Source organism: Orcinus orca, chromosome 3 (genome assembly GCF_937001465.1).
Source record: "Orcinus orca chromosome 3, mOrcOrc1.1, whole genome shotgun sequence".
Lineage (NCBI taxonomy): Eukaryota > Metazoa > Chordata > Mammalia > Artiodactyla > Delphinidae > Orcinus > Orcinus orca.
In genome coordinates, this window is record NC_064561.1 from 151,374,263 (window position 1) to 151,392,367 (window position 18,105).

Here is an 18,105-nt window from a genome sequence, read left to right on the forward strand (position 1 = left end):
TCCCTTGTCCAGACTAAATTCTTAAGCTTCTTCTGAATTCCTGAGGGATGACTTTAAAACCATAGCCTCAATTTTAAAATGCAGCATGCTTAATAATATACAGGAGAGTAACTGCTGTTTATACATGTTTCAGATTAGCAATTCATAGCTCATGTCTCTTGAGGATTATTAATCAAGGATCATTAACTGAGGCTCAAGTCATTTTATGAGGCTTTGTGAAAGTACATTCATGTGTCTTCCTTTGCTGTCCACAGTGCTGGTTGCCTTGTATTCAATCCCTAGATGCTCCTCCAACTTCCTCTCCCTACATCACTGTCTGCTGCTATCAGTGCAAGGAAGAAGGAAGTCTCCATGCTGGGTTTATGTGGGGAAGAGTATCAGAAATTCCCTATCCACAAAAGGGCACAGTCCATACAATTCATTTATAAGTTTGTTGTTTAGGGATTAAAAACAACAGTATACCTGGTTTTGGCATCACTGAGAAAGTGAAAACAAAGTTGCTTCATGCAAGGAATGATTTTTATGTTAACTAACCTGATAATTTCATCTTTGCAACTGAAAACTCAAACTCCGTCCAAAGAGACTGATTTTTTCCCAGAGTAATACAACTAGTTTGTAGCAGAATTTAGACACAATCCAAGTTTCTGAACTCCAAATCTCATACCGTTTCTTCATTTTATTTGTTTCCTATATGAATTCTGCTCTGAAGAAAAAAAAGTATTTTGAATATATATTTTATCATAGTATCATGGCTGAACACTGTACATTTGCTTTGAATAGCAGTCTAAATTTTGGTAAATAAATAGAAAAAAGTAGAAAAAAATCAAAATGTTATTATTTATGTTCACTATTCATATTGATGAAGAAATAGGTTAATTAGAGGTTAATAGGTTAATTAGAGGGTCTGCTGTCTTCTACTTAGAGAAAGAAGATGAGTTTCTCTGTATGTTGTCCAGAGGCCTCATCTCTACTTTCAAAGACCATCTCAAGCACTACCCTTGTGCTCTGTGGACAGAATTCACAGTTCGTTATGCTCTTTGTTTATGCCTTAGCATAATTATCACTACTCTGGATCATTTCTCAGTTAGCTGTGTCAGTGGACTGGCTTCTCCCCATAGATTGCAAATTCCTTGAGGTTAGGACGTGACCTCTCATGATGGTACATCCATGCACCTCCATCACGGGGCTTCTTGCCCAACAAGTAGTCAGTAAATGTGTGTTGAATTGAACCACACTTAACTATACTGGACATCATTCTTTTGTTGTTATTGTTTACTACAAGAAGAAAAAGCAAAGAAAGAGGAAGAGAAACAGGAAGAGAGGAAGAGAGACCAGAGAGGAGGAGAGAAGCAAAGAGAAGACAGGAGAGAGAGGAGAGGGAGGAGGGAGGAAGGAAAGAGGAAGGGAAAATAAAAAGAGGAAAATGGGAGCCCACTTACAACAGAGACATATTTAATCTACTTCTGTATGAAACTGCTATCTCATATTTACTGCCTGTTTATGTACTAGAGTACGAGGAAGTAGGCTTATATCATGAAACAAACCCAAAAAATCAGAGCCTAATTTCATTTTTAATACCTTTTATAAAATCCAGCACTTCTTCTAAAGAATAAAAAGATTCATGTTAAGGTTTAAGTGAATTGTACTCTATGATGAAACCATTAAAACCGCTAAAATTTAAAATTTTATTTTCACAAAATTTAAATTTCTATATTTTGATAATATTTTCATATATCTATTCTCCCATAGTTTTATATTTTTCCTTTACTGCCTTATTAATATTCTTGTCCGATAACACTGCATTTGGGAACACAGTACTCCTAGGGTTGGGTAGTATCGTTTGACAAGTCACACTGAAAGCAAGTGGTTACACTACACCCAGGGAGACACCTCAGTTCTTTAGCAAGTTGAGTAGCAGCTCCCCTGCGATCATACATCTAGAAACAATACTTCATTAGTGAGCACCTGCCATCCTATTAGCTTTGAGAATTAGGGTTTAGCACGCTTCTAGGGCTTCGGAGAAATCAAACCCATATTGTGCTAGCTTAGCATAAAGAGTAGGAAATAATGGGAAAATGACTTTTAAAATCTATCTGCAATATTACCTTATGAAAAGAGAGGTTGATGCATAAATTGCTTTATCTGAAAGAATATTTAGCAAAAAAGATGTTTTGATTGCCCTGATGAATAAATTACAAAGTCAGTATAAATCAATCATCTCCTAGCTTCCCAAATCTCTATGAAATTGAGAAAATCTTTATGTACAGACACTCGAAAAAATCATTTGTCACAATTCACGAAAAGAGTAAGAAACTGATTATAACAATCACCTAAATGGCTGGCTTTCTTAGTATTGATTCTGTACATTGTTCTTTAAGATTCTAAGGGTACATCATTTCCAACATTTTTATTTCCCTATAAGACATTAAGAGATTCGGGTTACCTCTCTGACCCACTAATTCGTGGTCTATTCTCCAGCGGGTGAGTGAGTCACGGTTCTGGAGATGAGCAGCTGCTGTTCTTGCCCAAACACAATGAACACCCTTCAAGTAAGTGTTAAATTCTCAATTATCCACTAGTGGGTGACTGCACAAGGATCTTGGCCAGTGCCTCTCAGACTTTAGTGAACCTAAGGTTCACTAGGGGTACTCATTAAAAATACAAATTCCAAACCCCGCTGTAATCTACCAGGTGTGAGGCATCCCTGGGAATGGATATTTTAAATACGGACACCAGATTAAATAAGGACAACTGTTAACAAGACACTTGTGGGCCACACTCTGAGAAACAGTGATGCTGACTTGGGAAGCTGAAAATGTTTTTAACCACCAGCCTATTGAAGACCTCTGTAATAGATCCAGAGCAAAGTATCTATGAAAAGGAAGATGAGTCCAAAGGTTTAGTTGGAAGCAGTTAACCTTTGAATCGGAAATATCCTTAATGAAGGAAAGATGACAGCTGGAGAAGAAGCAGCAGCTGAGAACAGTCATGAGCCCCTCTCCTTGGCACCTTTCACACCCAGACCTATAGATTGCTGGTACCCAGTTCCTACTCTCTCTGACATGTGCCACCTTAACATACAATCTGGACATACATTGGAAATTGTATATAGATTTAGGATTGGGGTGGGGGGGAGTTGAGAACAGATTGAAGTACTAGTAAAGTTGAAAGCATTATAGCCAAGAGGTCTAGATAAAGAATGATTTGAAAACAAGAAGAGAGAATGGAGTCAGAGAAAAAAGCCTGAGCCTGGAGTGAGGGCAGCATCCAGATCAAATCAGTGATAGGGGACATAGCGAGGGAGGCTGAGAAAGCGAGCGAGGCTGAGAAGGTGGGGGAGGCTGAGAAGGCGGGGGAGGCTGAGAAGGTGAGGGGGGCTGAGAAGGCAGGGGAGGCTGAGAAGGCGAGGGGGGCTGAGAAGGCGGGGGAGGCTGAGAAGGCGAGGGGGGCTGAGAAGGCGGGGGAGGCTGAGAAGGTCTTGCTTTGCTGCTGTCAGTTGGAGGTTCCATTCAACTGCCCCTGACAGGCATTCCGGTCCACTGAGCATGCCCAGTTTGTGGACTGACTTTCACCAAGTAGAACAATCAACAAGATCACCATAAAGGCTTGACCAACACCAGCCCAGTAAAGTGACCACTGAAAGCCATTCCCAAATCTGTGATCAATGGACCCAGGCTTAGGGAGAAGAACTTCTTTGGTCTACCAAAATTGTTTGAGTTTCAGTCTCTAATTTCTTCCTTCTCAGATACTCTGGTCTCCACCAAAGGGACACTATTCAGTGAGATGAAGCCATTTTGTTGGTCAGCAGGAGCTCAGAAGCAAGAAAATGTCCTAGTGGTAGAATACAGCATCATCTTTCTCAGCAGCAGCCCATCACTGGAAGCTTCCAGATCATTGTGCCAATCAAGTGGTGGAGGGACTTTCATTTAAAGACCCTTATGTGAAACTTATGTGAGAAACTTGCCAACCTGCTTCTTCGATTTGTTAGCCTTATTATTTCTGATACTTATGTGCTGTCTCTTAGAGAGCCTGAAACAGCCAAGACATGGCCAAGGACACAGAGGAATCTGCAGGTGAGCATCGTCGGATCCTGAGGAATTAGGTGTTTTGTGTCTGTGTGACGATATGCATATGTGAGGTGAGGAATGGTGTACATCACTGAGGGAGATCTGTACACCTTAAAAGGTTTTATGAAAAGCTATGCTAAAGCAAGATTGTTTCTCTCTACTCTCCCTTTATTCCAAAATAATAAAATCACATGGATTGTAAAGGACCAATGATGATTATGTCCTACCTTCCTTAAAAACGTATAGTCTACTCGAGGAGAAAGTGGGGCTACAACACAAAGAAAGGAAGTTTCTTATTTAATCTTCAATACTGGCAGAGTCCTTTGGAAATATTCTGCTTTGCCAAAAAAGACTGTTCTAAAAGGGTTATGTTGTTTGATTTGGAGGCTTGTGGAAAATCACTACATCGAGAAATATCTCTTCTACCAACTTGCCATGTGGTGTGAAATTGCTCAATTCCCTGGACTCAAATATGTGTTTTCAGTTTTCCAACAAGCTTTATTCAAATAATTCCTGGAAGGTACAAGTCAAAAATATTTAGATCATTATCAGAAAAGAACAAGGTTGCATGAGCATGATACCAGAAGAGGGACCTGAGAGGGCCAGAAGGGAAGTCAGAGAGAAAGAGGATGTGAGTAAATAAGTTGGGGGGTGGGGGCAATGAGGAAGGAGGTGGAAAATAACAAGCTCTATTACACTCTTGCCCTCCCCTACTCAAGTCAGGTGTAAGGAATTCAGTTCATGGAATCTGAGAGCTGAGCCTGTCTCAAGAGGATATAGGGTGATGCCTACATGACTGGAGAGATAAACAGGGATCTAGCATCTTTTATCTTCCCCTCCACATTTAATTCAGGTTTTGAAACATACTAAGCATCTTCTATTTTCAAGTATGTCAATTATAAGAAATATGAATAAGATACAGTTTCTGCCATCAAAGAGGTGGCAGTCAAGAGGAAGAGAAGAGTAGGAGAAAGGGAGAAGGGGAGAGAGGAAAGAAGGAGAGAGAAGGAAAGGAGAGAGGAGAGAGAGAGAAGGAGAAAGAGAGAAGGACAGAATGAGAAGGAGAGAGAGGTAACCATAGCATAGTAATTCACAGGAGGGCATTTCAGCATGTTCTTAATTCTTTTCCTGCCCATTTTAGAGATTTTTTGGAGAGATTAACCTCACTCTCGGCATGCTGAACAAGGAAGATAATATTAGCAAGGTAAGGAAAATAGAGAAAAGTCTCTTCCCCATTCACTTTTTCTAATCCAGTTAATGCAACATTTCATCTACATCGTTCTTTGCTTCAACTTCCCCTTTTCTCTCCCGCTTCTTAAGTGGCATTCAGTTTTTCAGAAAATGCAGTTTTAATGGAAGTCATTGTAATGTTTAAACAATGATATTTGGCATTTGAGGATTCAGAGAATCCAACTGTAGAAGCTAGCAAAAGAATGCCCCCTTACGTAACCTTACACAGATAGATGTGGAAAAAGGGAGATGTCAGACTTACAACCATGCGGATTAGAGCCTCCTCCTGTGGAATTTGAGGGTTAGCAGACATTTGGTCCTGTCCAAAATATGTCAAGGACTTTTTGGTGTGGACCAAATGTCTTATGAACGTTTTGGACAGGACCAAATGTCCTGTAAGGAATTTGAGAGCTCCTATGAAAATCCCCAAATATCTCCCCCTACTCATCTATAATGCTGTTTCACAATTAGAGATTTATTTCTCTGAATCTGAAGGCTTTTCTGGCTTCAGCAACCTTTTGTAAAATAACAACAGTTACTGTTCATTGAACACTGACCTAAGGCTGGAGAGAGCTAGATGCTTCCTAAACAATAGTGCATTGTATTATGTTCACTCCTCACAACATTATGATGTAGGTATTGTTATTTCCATTTGACAACTAAGAAAAGTGAGGCCCAGAGAAGTTACAAGCTTAAGACCAGCAGGATTAAATCCAAACACAAGCCTGTCTGACTCCAAAATAATGCTCCTAATCATTATTCAACATAGCTTCCCTGTGAAGGGCAATGCCTACACCTTTATCCCTTAATCCAGTGGTTCTCAACCCTGACTCCAAATTAGAATCCCTTATGCAAAGCGAGTTATTTCACATGTTAAACATGGGCATAGTACCTCAAGGTAGCATGCCTGAGGCTCTTGGAGATTTCAGGACACCAGTCTCTCATCTTCCAAAGGCCATGTAGCCACCTAAGAGACTGAGAAGAGCCCTCACACACCAGCACCTGCCAAGCCATATAATTGCCAGAGGCTGCAGCTCTGTGGAAAAGGATTTACAACTTCTTCTCCACAAAGGCATGAAGGAAGGAAGGGCCTATCCCCTTTAGGAACAAGTTTCATAACTTAGCAGCCTCTTTGGGAATCGCATTGCATTCCTTAATGCCATAGTCACTCTCTGGTAGTAAGAGCAACAGTTGGGTTTTCCATTGCCCTGAGTGCCCTACAACAGTGAATTTCAAGAGACTTTAGTATGTTGGGTAGCCCACCCCTACCTTCAGTTAGATTTTGCCATAGAAATGTAGTCAAATTAAAATAGGTTTTAGAATGAACTTTGCTTTACCTATAAGCCTTTGATTCCTAAGGATAAATATTATGTTAAGGAAGTCCCACTTAGGATATATAAAATCCATTGTGTAGTAGAGATATGTTGCTTAGTTTAACGGTGTTATTCATTTGGATTTTATCTGACTCCTTTAGTTTTGCAACTCAAATTTCTGTGTGTAACCTTGTATGTTCACAGGAAGACATTTATGGTCATCTCACTTCCGTTATTCAGAATACTGACATCTTGGACCATGCAACTGTCCAAAGGCTGATTTATTACGCTTCTAAGGACATGAGAGACGACAATGTAAGTTTGATCCTTGATGATGAGTCAGTGTCAGGACCAGCAACAGGTCTTTACCTAACCCAACTGCACCCATGCAGACACCCATAAACTTTTCTACATCACTGCCAGGACCACAGGTCACTTTTATTAGATCTTCATGGTAACCTGGATACAGTTACAGCACATATTATTTACCCCAACATAGATGAGGAAACCGAGGTAGAGTTAAGAAAGTCTTTAGGAGTAATATTCCATCCACTTGTAGATGAGGAAGTTGGTGCTTAGAGAGGTTGTTTGCAAAGTAATACAGCTATCTATTGACAGAACAAATAACTAGAACCAAAGTTTCTTGGCTCCCGTATGAATTCTTATCTCTTCTCATGCCTACTTGTCTATATCTACTAGACACTGTATCTGAAAAATTATTTGTAGAAATAATTTGAGTCTTAAAATAATGTTATTTCCTTCCAGAAAGAATTTTTACTTGTTTACCTGCCAAGGGCACAATCTATGATTAATTTCAGGGCTTGAGATTTTTCCAGGCAACTTCTGTGACTCAACGTTGTACTACAGTCTATGGAGAGCCTATTTAACCTTTCATATCAATGCAGCCCTTTGAGGTCTTAGCCAAAAAGATAAGAGGTGAGATGACCAGGATCTCACCATTGGTTGGCTACAAAGCAGCCTCAAAAGCAGGGCTTATCTCTCTGGATTTCCAATCTTGTCCAGCTCTCAACTGAGTAATTCATTCCACCTTATATTGTGATCTCTTTGATGTTTCTATGAGTATATTTTTTACAGCACTTTTTATTTTCCTGAGCAGGAAAGTTGATCAAATTGACCTTGTTCACTATTACCAAAAGCAGAAGTCCCTCCAAATATCTCCAACATCAAGGATAATTAGATCAGGACAATACTAAAACCCAAATCTCTAGCTAGCTTTGGGTTTTTCTAGCCCAAATCCTAGCCCATTTTTCGTTCTCCATTCCCTTCAGTAATTCATATCACTTCAACATAAAACGTAAATCTTATGTTCACGGTACCTGATTAATTAACAAGAAAACATGTATTGCCCCAAGTTTACAAGAATCCTATTAAAACCTGGCTTTGAGGTGCTTTTGAATTACCTCTGCTTTCCCAGCTACTGACACCTACCCTAGAGTCTTACACGCTGGGTTTGTAACAGCCTGTTCTCCCTCTATTGAAAAGGTAAGGAACTTATAAATATTATGTAAACTATCAATATTTCCCCTCTGCTGACTCGTTCCGCTCTTCCTAGCTGTTATTGTTATTTTCCTTTTCTTCCTCAGATCCTCAGAGAAATAAGAAAGCTAACTGGGGAGGTGTTGGTGTCTCTCGCTGCACATGATTTCAACTCTGTGATGTATGAGGTACAAAGTAACTTCGGGATCCTGGAGCTACCAAATGAATTCGTGGTGCTTGCCCTGGCTGAACTGGCAACGAGCTACGGTACGGAGGGAATAGTGTCCACATTTTCCCTGGGAAACAATCATTCTAATTGTGTAAACCCAAATGGGAGCAAACAGCAGAAGGGAGAGGATCTCTCCCTTCTTTTATACTGAAGAATACTGATAGTGGCATTTGGGCTGTTGTTTATGAGCATAGATGAGCCTGTTGGCCAGTCACGGGTCCACACTGCTCTGAATTTGTCTGGACTCTCTCCCACCCTCATTTTTCCTTTCGTCTGGCTTTGTGTTTGCAGAAGCACATTTTCCACAAGCCGTATTCTGCAAACCACTCAACTCCTACATGAAGTAAGGGTTTCCTAGGATGTTCTTTTCTAAGCCACTTTATTTAACAGATATTTATTGAGCACCTATCACCTGTGCTAGGCCCTGGGGATGCAGGCAAGTTCCGGTGGGAGGGACAAACATAAATAAAATAATTATTCAAGTAAGTAATTGCTACTAAGCAACAGGTACAGATGGCCGTATAGCCAGTACCTTATCTTAAGGTACTCTAACTACAGATTGATTCTCTAACTACAGCCTGGCATTACAGTGGGGGAGGGATAGAGAACAACTTCCCGCTGCACCTCATCTGCCTCCCCTATGAAGCCTTGAAATGCTTATCGATTCCTCACTGCAGTGTCCCAAAGCATTCCCTTCATGATGATGACCCTGCTCACCACGCAAACCATGCTCAGGCTGGCGGAGGAGGAAAAGATGAAGGGAGCCTTCTGTATCGGTGGGTATCCCCGTGGTTTCCTCTTTGTTAAGACCAGACTATGAATGGAGCAAATGTCTTATTTTTCCCTTTACTTCAGTCTTGTCCTTTCTAGTAGTCGTAGCTACCATTTACTGAGTGCCTACCACATGGAAGGCCTTCTTCAGGAGTTATCTCTGTCAATCCTCACAGCAGTTCTGCAAAGTACTATTAGCCCATTTTACAGATGAGAAACTGAGGGTCATGGAGGTTAAGCGATTTTCTCAGGGTGGTGACAGTCAGTGAGATGGAGAGATGGCATCCAGGTCTACATGACCACCCAGTCCACATTCTTCCCACTGTCTTACACCAGGTCCATTTATACTAGCTTCCTTCTTCATTGGATCACACTTTTCAAAAACGATTATGAGAGCTTATGAGCTCTTAGCCATAGGCTAAATTCTGGCATCTCTTTGTAATGCAATATTGTGAAAGTGATAAGTAAACAATCTAATCAAAATACAAGCAATTATACAATCAAGGAAAATGGGTAAACAAGCTATGGTCACAAATCCCTCTACCCCAAAACTGAAATACGTCTATGGTAATCAACAATCTACAGAGAAAAACATGCCCTTGAGTTCCTGGAAAAAGCATTTTCAGCACAGTGAGAGACTTCTTGGATGAGTCTGAAGACCAGGACTCTTTTCTCCGATCAGTCACTGAGCCATCAGGTGATTCTGCCCTTCTCTCAACCTCAATTTCACCTCTAAAAACAACAAATGAAGTGATTGCTAAGACCCCTTCCACCTCTGACATCCCCAGCACTACTCTTTTATAATGTTTTAAAGCCTATACTGTTAGGAATATCTTCTTTATCTATCAACCAAGTCTTTTCTATTCTATTTTACCCATTTCCTCTTGTCTGTCCTCAATAAAGGTAATATTTGTATCTGATAAATATTGAGAATTTACCATGTGCCTGGGTACTGCCTTGGGTATTTTAAGATTATTATTTCATTTAACCCTCATAGCGACCCCATTAGGTGGCTAACATTTTCTGTTCATTTTACAGATGAGAAATTGAGGCTTAGAAAGGTTAAACAGCTTGCCTGCAATCACACAGCTGGTACGTGGCAGAGACACGTACAGACTCAAGGACTCAAACTACTATACTAGATTAGCCCACTTTTCAATATTTTTTATTTTCCCTACTTACTATCACAGCAAACATTGTGTCCCAGCAAAAAAATATTGGTGCCACTAAGTGCATTTCTACCTCCAATATTAATAACCAAGGAGGTAAAAGAAAATAAAATCAGAAATCATCGTGGCAATGAATAAGGGAATTCTCATCTGTGTGTTATAAATTTATCTAAGTGCACTTTAGTCTTAAAGCAACTTTGCCCGACTGCCAGTAAAGAAAAGGTATAAAATTTAATAGCCATCCATTTAGCTATGTGTTCAATCAATCAGCAAATAAACAGACATTGTGCTTGTTGTTGCAGATACCATCAACGAACCAGGCACCATCCCTTCTCATTATAGGGCAGTGCAAGACACACACACATACACACACACACACACGCAAAATGGATTTGACAAAATGTAACATGAGATTATCAGAGAGAGTTTGGAGGGGATAGGAATAAACCAAATCTGACCAGCTCTAAAGCTAAGATACTTGGGATCTTTTCCATAGAGTTATTTGTAGATGAGGTATTCTTGAGAGAGTAAACTACAGTTTTTTTACTATCTAATGAAAGGGATAGCATGAGGGGCTGAAGGAAAAAATATTATTTAATGCACTTGATGCAAATATATGTGATATATATGATATTTTTGCAGGCCCAAGATTTTTTAATTTTATTAAAGTAAAACATACATGGAGAAAAACATAAAAATCAAAAATATACAGGTTGATGAATTGTCACGAAGTAACTCATCCATTTGACCAAAATTCAGGAAAAAATTTGGACACTACTAACTCCCTAGAAGTCCCCATCTTTTCTCCCAGTCATCACCTCTTCACCCTTTCTGAGGGTAACCACAATCCTGAATTCTAACACCGTAGATTAGCTTTGCCTATTTGTGAGATTCATACATGTTTTGTGTACCTGTAGTCCATTTTCATTTCTGTACACTATTACATGTCTATACTACAATTTTTCCATTCTACCTGTTGGTAGAATGGAAATTCTACCAAATATTTGGATCATTTTTTTTGTTTGAGGCTATTACAAAAATAATTGAATAGGAAGATTCTTGTACAAGATTTTTAGTGCCCATATGTATGCATATCTAGTGCCCATATATATACCTTGGAGTGGAATTTCTGGGTCATAGACAAAGCATATTCAACTTTGGTTGATAATGCCAAACAGTTTTCTAAAGTGTTTGTAATCAATTCACACTCTCACCAGCAGAATGTAAAAATATCAGCTGCCCCTTAGTCCTGTCAACACTTGACATTGACTATCTGAAATTTTAGCAATTCCAGATGGTATGTTGTAGTATTTCATTATGGTTTTAATTTACAGTTCACTAAAGTGGCTTGAACACTTTTTATATATTTACTTGGTGCAGTCAAAGGATTTTATGGAAACTATTACACATTTGCTAATCATCAGTACATTTTTCTCAAATTACATTATGGTCCTACCTACCTTGATATTTTTCTCAGTCTGTGGTTGTTTTTTAAATGCAGCCCTTGAGAAGTTCAGCAGAGCCATTTACAAGTATGTCAACCACTGGAGAGACTTCCCCTACCCCAGATTGGATGCCAGTCGCCTCTCTGACAAAATCTTCATGCTGTTCCGGTATATCATGGACAAGTGGGCCGCCACGACCTTGCCCACACAAGTGAGTGGGGTTCAGCATGCCTCCAGCTAGCTCTCCTGGCATACTGGATGAACTTCCTCTTCTCTTTTTGACATGATAATTCATCTTAGTTCTCTTGGAAAGCTGTGGGTTGTATCTTATCATGTTTATAAAATCTTTTGTTTTTCCTGTTTCAAATCACTATTTACTCATTATTTCAACTAATATTTATTGAGTCCCCATGACATGCCAGACATCATTCCCATACTGGGGATACAGCAGAGATTAAACAGACCCAAGTCCCCACTCTCATGGAACGGACATGCCAAAGTGTGCAGAGAACAATAACTAACTAAAATGAGCAAAATATATGGAATTTTAGCTATATCATAACCCATATTTGGGCTGTCACTGATTAGGAAAAACACCAGTCCAGAGAAATTTCCTGTGTCTGTGAATATCACAATGCATTAAAATGATACCTGAAGAAGGAGCGTGTCTGCTTCAAAATACTGTAATGACTTATAAAGAATAGATTACAAAGTGCATTCACATATATAATCCCATCCTTATTTTGCTTAATTGCTATGATTTTTTTTTTTTTTTGCGGTACACGGGCCTCTCACCATTGTGGCCTCCCCCATCGCGGAGCACAGGCTCTGGACGTGCAGGCCCAGTGGCCACGGCTCACGGGGGGCCCAGCCACTCCGCGGCATGTGGGATCTTCCCGGACCGGGGCACGAACCCGTGTCCCCTGCATCGGCAGGCGGACTCTCAACCACGGCGCCACCAGGGAAGCTCCAGCTATGATTTTTTAAAGTAGGTGAAATTATATTCTATTTCAATCTCTTTATTTCTATATTATAAAAGATTTAACACTTAGCTACCTTGTCTAGTTCAGTTTCTTTTCTATATTTTGAGCTTTTAAAGCATTCATTTTTTAACATGCTGGGATAGTTAAATCATTAGCAAACATGAAATTTTTAAAATATTCTGAGGAAGTCTTTTCTTCAAGCCACTTGAAAAACAAAATTCAATGCAAATTTGCTGACTACTTTCCTAGCCTCCCACAGGAAGTTAGGCAAGTAACAAGAAGGTGCACAAAGTAATAAGGGAGCACAGGGAGAGAAGCACTTAACCCCTGGTGAGCACTGGAAAGGCCATGGCATTGGAACTGAGCTTGCAACCCATGAAGTCATCACTACAGGAGACATGCAGTCCCTAAAGAGGGGATAAAACCCACTGGAGCATAGGTTAGGGATGGGATAACGTGATACTTGAGTGAGTCCAGTGGGAGAAGGGGAAGTGTGGAGAGGAAAGGGGATATAAAGAGGCAGAAATAAAAGAAACTCAGAAGGTGGTCTTGGCCACATAATAAAGAATGCTACATAGTACTTTTTTTTTTAAGAAATAAGAAACCTTGGGGGACTTCCCTGGTGGTCCAGTGATTAAGACTTCACTTTCCAATGCAGGGGTGCGAGTTCAATCCCTGGTCGGGGAGCTAAGATCCCACATGCCTCGCAGCCAAAATACCAAAACATAAAACAGAAGTAATATTGTAACAAATTTCATAAAGACTTTAAAAATGATCCACATCAAAAAAATCTTTAAAAAACCAAAAGAAAAGAAACCTCAGAAAGGCTTAAGCAAGAAGAATGAGATCTTAGAAACTAAGAAAGGAGTGATTTTCAAGAAGCAGAGACAGATCTACAGAGGACATTGCTATGGTGCTCAAGAAAGAAAAATCTTGAAACGTGTCTACTGCATGGAAATGTGGTAGAAGAATTCTTCCAGCTGACACACAGTGTTGAGTGAAATAAATGGTTATTGTTATTAGCCACTAAGTTTTGACATGGTTTGCTGTATAGCAAAATTTAGCTAATAGAAAAAAAAGCATTTATTAGGTAGAAAAAGCAAAATATAGAACTATAGATTAAAGAATGGTGTCAATTTTTAAGAAATTAAAATACATAAGAAAAAGATAGGAAAGAATAGGTCAAATAAAGAAATAACTTATTAAAAATACACCAGACAGTGCTTATCTATGAGTACTGTGGGTACTGTGTTTTCTGCTTCCTCCTAATTTTTGTGATTTCTACATTTTTTAAAATAAATTTATTTATTTATTTTATTTATTTTCGGCTGCGTTGGGTCTTCACTGCCGCGCACGGGCTGGTTGCGACGAGTGGGGGCTTCTCTTGTTGCGGTGCGCGGGCTTCTCATTGTGGTGGCTTCTCTTGTTGCAGAGCACGGGCTCTAGGCACGCGGGCTTCAGTAGTTGTGGCACGTGGGCTCAGCAGTTGTGTCTCGCGGGCTCTAGAGCACAGGCTCAGTAGTTGTGGCGCACAGGCTTAGTTGCTCCGCAGCATGTGGGATCTTCCCGGTCCAGGGATCAAACCCGTGTCCCCTGCATTGACAGGCAGATTCTTAACCACTGTGCTACCAGGGAAGCCCATGATTTCTACATTTTATCATCAATATATTGCATTTATATTTTGTACTGGTTCATTTTTCATGTCGTGTGGAAGCCAGATGACAGTGGATTGAGAAATAAAGGGGAGGTGGGGAGTGGAGGTAAAAACGGTAGACCACTCCTTCCAAAAGCTTTGCTCTGCGAGAAAGGAAAGAGAAACAGAATTGGATGAGGATAACAGTGGGGCTAAAATGATATGGAATCAAAGAATTTTTTTAATATAAGGGAAATTTTAAATTCGTTAATATAGTAAAAGAAAGTGACCATTAGAGAGAGGTTAAAGAAATAGAAGAGCGGGACAAATATTGAAATGAGCATCAATATAGATAGAGATGTAGATACAAATATAACTCTCCTTCATACAATGATCTTAACCTAAACATTGTTTGAAGAAACCTTGCTCGGTGGAAAGCAGTGAGGAAAGTTTTTTGGGGGGTATCTAAAGCTTCTGGTATACTGAGAAATGTACAAAAAGCATAGTGAAGTGTGAGAAACGGTATTTGTTTGCTGCCTCTGCAGGTTTTGGCCATCATTAAGGCTCACGGCCCCACAGTGAGCCTGCTGCTGCATCGGGAAGACCTCCGTGAATACGCCCTGGGCCAGGTCCCTTGGCTCCTGAAGCAGTATAAAGACAAAGAGATGGATTTCCACGTCACTCAGGTGACAGCCACACCCTCAAGAAACCGATTCTGACAGCTGACCAGCAATCATCCTGGAGGATGTTAATTTTCAAGGGGGGCGGCGGGGGTCAAGGAACTCAAACACGTGTTTGGGCAGCCGAACTTAAATACCTCTTGGGAAATATGAGGTAGAGAAGCGGTCGGTGGCATAGCTGGATGGTGGAAACTCCAGAAAGGAATTTCTGTTCAAGCTGCTGGGGAACTAAACAAGGTAGAGGAGCAGAATCACTAAAGACAACTGGTAACCACAGAAAGGTTATGGGTTTGTTCTCCTCACAAAAGGTAGTGAGTAATGATTTGCTTTCCACATCCTGTGCTGTTGCTCCGTAGGCAGCCTCCAGCTAACCTTAGAGAGCTTCCATTCCAGAGTCTAAGACAGATATTGACCGTGGCAGTCCTTTATGACGTTAGCCTTCCAAAGGCCTTGAGGAAGACCATCTTTATCAATTTACTCCACCAGGTAAGAAGACCATGTTGTCAGATCTGATTGTTTCATTTTCAACAGCTTTCTCTTTTTAACATCTACCACGTGAGTTTTTTCTTCTCATTCAGGTGTGCAGAGTTCTAGATCCTCCAGTAAAGGAAAATGAAATCGAAGCTTCAGACTGTTTCCTCATTCTAGGTAGGACCCAGCATCCAGAGGGTTTTTAATTAAAATGTCTCCAAGTGATGATGACGACAAGGATGAAGTGCATGCAAACTGTCATATCTGTTACTTTCACACGTACACACAAAATGTTTCTTCAAGTCAAAGTATTCTGTGCCTTTCCCTATCTTCCCTGCTCCCAAGAAGAGTGCAGCTCGTAGGGTGACCGACCGATCATCCTGATCTGCCCGGGACTAAAGGACTTCCAGGAAAATAGAACTTTCAGTTCTAAAACCAGAAAAGTCTCAGACATATTTTGGATATTAACTCCTTACTGGATATAAGGTTGGCAAATAGTTTTGCCCATTCCATATGTTTTCTTTTCATTTTGTTGGTGGTTTCCTTGTCTGAGAAGAAGCCTTTTGGTTTGATGTAATCCCACTTGTTTATTTTTGCTTTTGTTGCCTCTGCTTTGGGTATCAAATTCAAAAAAATTCACTGCCAAGACCAATGTCAAAGAGCTTCTTCCTATGTTTTGTTCTAGGAGTTTTACAGTTTCAGGTCTTATGTTCAAGTCTTAAATCCATTTTGCTTTAATTTGCATGTTTGGTGTAAGGTAGGAATTCGATTTCATTCTTTGGCAAGCGGCTGTCCAGTTTTCCCAGCACCATTTACTGAAGAGACTATTCTTTCCCCATTGTTTATTCTTGGCTCCTTTGTTGCAAATTAATTGACTATATATGCATGGGTTTATTTCCAGGCAAACCTGTAAGAGTTGGCAACCCTAAGGCTAGGAAATGCTTTTTTCTTGGCATTTGAGATTATTTGAAACTCTATCAAACCCCAGTCATCTTTTTTCCTCCTTGTCATTTCTTAGTATCTATCCCTTGTCTCTCTCTCCCTCCTTCACTCTCTCCCTTTTGTTCTTGCTTTCACGTCACAATCCCGCCCATCACCTGGTTAGAATACCGGACACAGGTTGTCGAGGAAGCACCAAGTTCCCAGGGTCAGGATACCAAACTATACTCTAATATAGTCCCTCAGGGCAAGAGACAAGAGCAATCCTAGACCTCCCACACCTGCACCCTCCCAAAATATGTCATTTCCTCTACTTCACTGCATACCTTTCTAGTATGGTCTAGTTCTCTCCTAACTGACCACCTCTGTTTCTATAGTTTCCACTTCTCTATGCCCCAGCCTAATTAAGTTCTTCACTTTATCTCTAACATTTCCAACCCAAACCTCTCTACTCCATCCAGGTCTTTCTTCACTCTTCCCTGCTTCCTTCTTACCCTTGCAAGTCTCCAGCTGCACAGCTGGTGAAGCATCACTTTGATCTCTGCCTCCATGTTCACAAGGCTTCCCTCTGTGTCTCTGTCTGTATCTTCTATCCATTTATTATAAAGACACCAGTCATGTTGATTTAAGACAACCTCATCTTAACTTGATTTCATCTACAAAGAACCTAATTTCCAAATAAGGTTACATTCACAGGTATGAACAGAAGTGGGTCTAGCTCTCTTAGTGACCAAACTGTTTAATTAATTCTGTGATACTAAAGAAGTATGGACATAATAAAATCTGGTTACCAACCAAAGAGTGACTTTGACAATCCTCATGGAATGATCCTCTTCCCATTCACAAGTATTTTACCTAAGGTGAAAATGAGTTCTTATGACTCCAGTACTTCTTAAACCCACAGCCCATTCCAGCCCTGCAGACCTGATAGAATTTTTTGATGAACAAATGAGAAGTAATAATGAAGCCACTCGAATGGGAATCTTGACTTTGTTAAGATCGGCTATCAGTGCTGAAGGTAAGCAGTAAAGATGACAGCAGACTTGTTTATTTTGCACCAAAAAGCAAACTGAAACTTGTGCATTGTCTCTAATTCTATCCCATGTCTTTGGGAAATTTATAGAGCATCATATTCAGGTGAAGCTTGGTTTTCTTAGTTGTCTACAACCTACTACTTCGAAACAGGCATTTCTAGTTACCTCTCTTCTTTCATGCTATTTACGGATGCACCCACTAAATGAGTAGAATATTTGAGAACTGAATCTAGACTAGTAAACTGGTTAAGTAGCCTGATAAACAGGAAGTGGGTGGGAAGAATGTACAATATTCTAAAAATTAGTACATTTAGAAAAGAGGAGAATTTAATAAATTTTCATATTTCATTAATTCCAAAAGGCACATATTTTCACAGTATCAGAATGCATCTTATAATTGATAGCATCTTTAATTATCATCAGCCACTAGAGTTTTTCACTTGGCACAATATGAGATAATGATGCCTCATAAAATTATATCTTGGATTCAATAAAATATGACAATTCATTTTTCCACAGCATTGTAATAGTTTTTTTAACACCTTTATTACAGTATAATTACTTTACAATGGTGTGTTAGTTTCCACTTTATAACAAAGTGAATCATTATAATAGTTTTTTAAAATTCAGTTTACCCTGGGATT

At 39.9% G+C, this 18,105-nt stretch overlaps 1 protein-coding gene across 1 annotated transcript in view; it reads left to right on the top strand.

The window, feature by feature from the left end:
* Positions 1 to 4,641: 4,641 nt before the first annotated feature.
* The window catches only part of MROH2B (maestro heat like repeat family member 2B), a 61,738-nt gene continuing 48,274 nt past the window's right edge, over positions 4,642 to 18,105 (top strand). Inside the window, 10 exon segments of the mRNA XM_049707879.1 lie at positions 4,642 to 4,698; positions 5,209 to 5,271; positions 6,815 to 6,925; positions 8,215 to 8,374; positions 9,014 to 9,112; positions 11,778 to 11,932; positions 14,883 to 15,023; positions 15,411 to 15,503; positions 15,596 to 15,665; positions 17,332 to 17,445. Of these exon segments, the coding sequence (XP_049563836.1) occupies positions 4,642 to 4,698; positions 5,209 to 5,271; positions 6,815 to 6,925; positions 8,215 to 8,374; positions 9,014 to 9,112; positions 11,778 to 11,932; positions 14,883 to 15,023; positions 15,411 to 15,503; positions 15,596 to 15,665; positions 17,332 to 17,445 (1,063 nt within the window).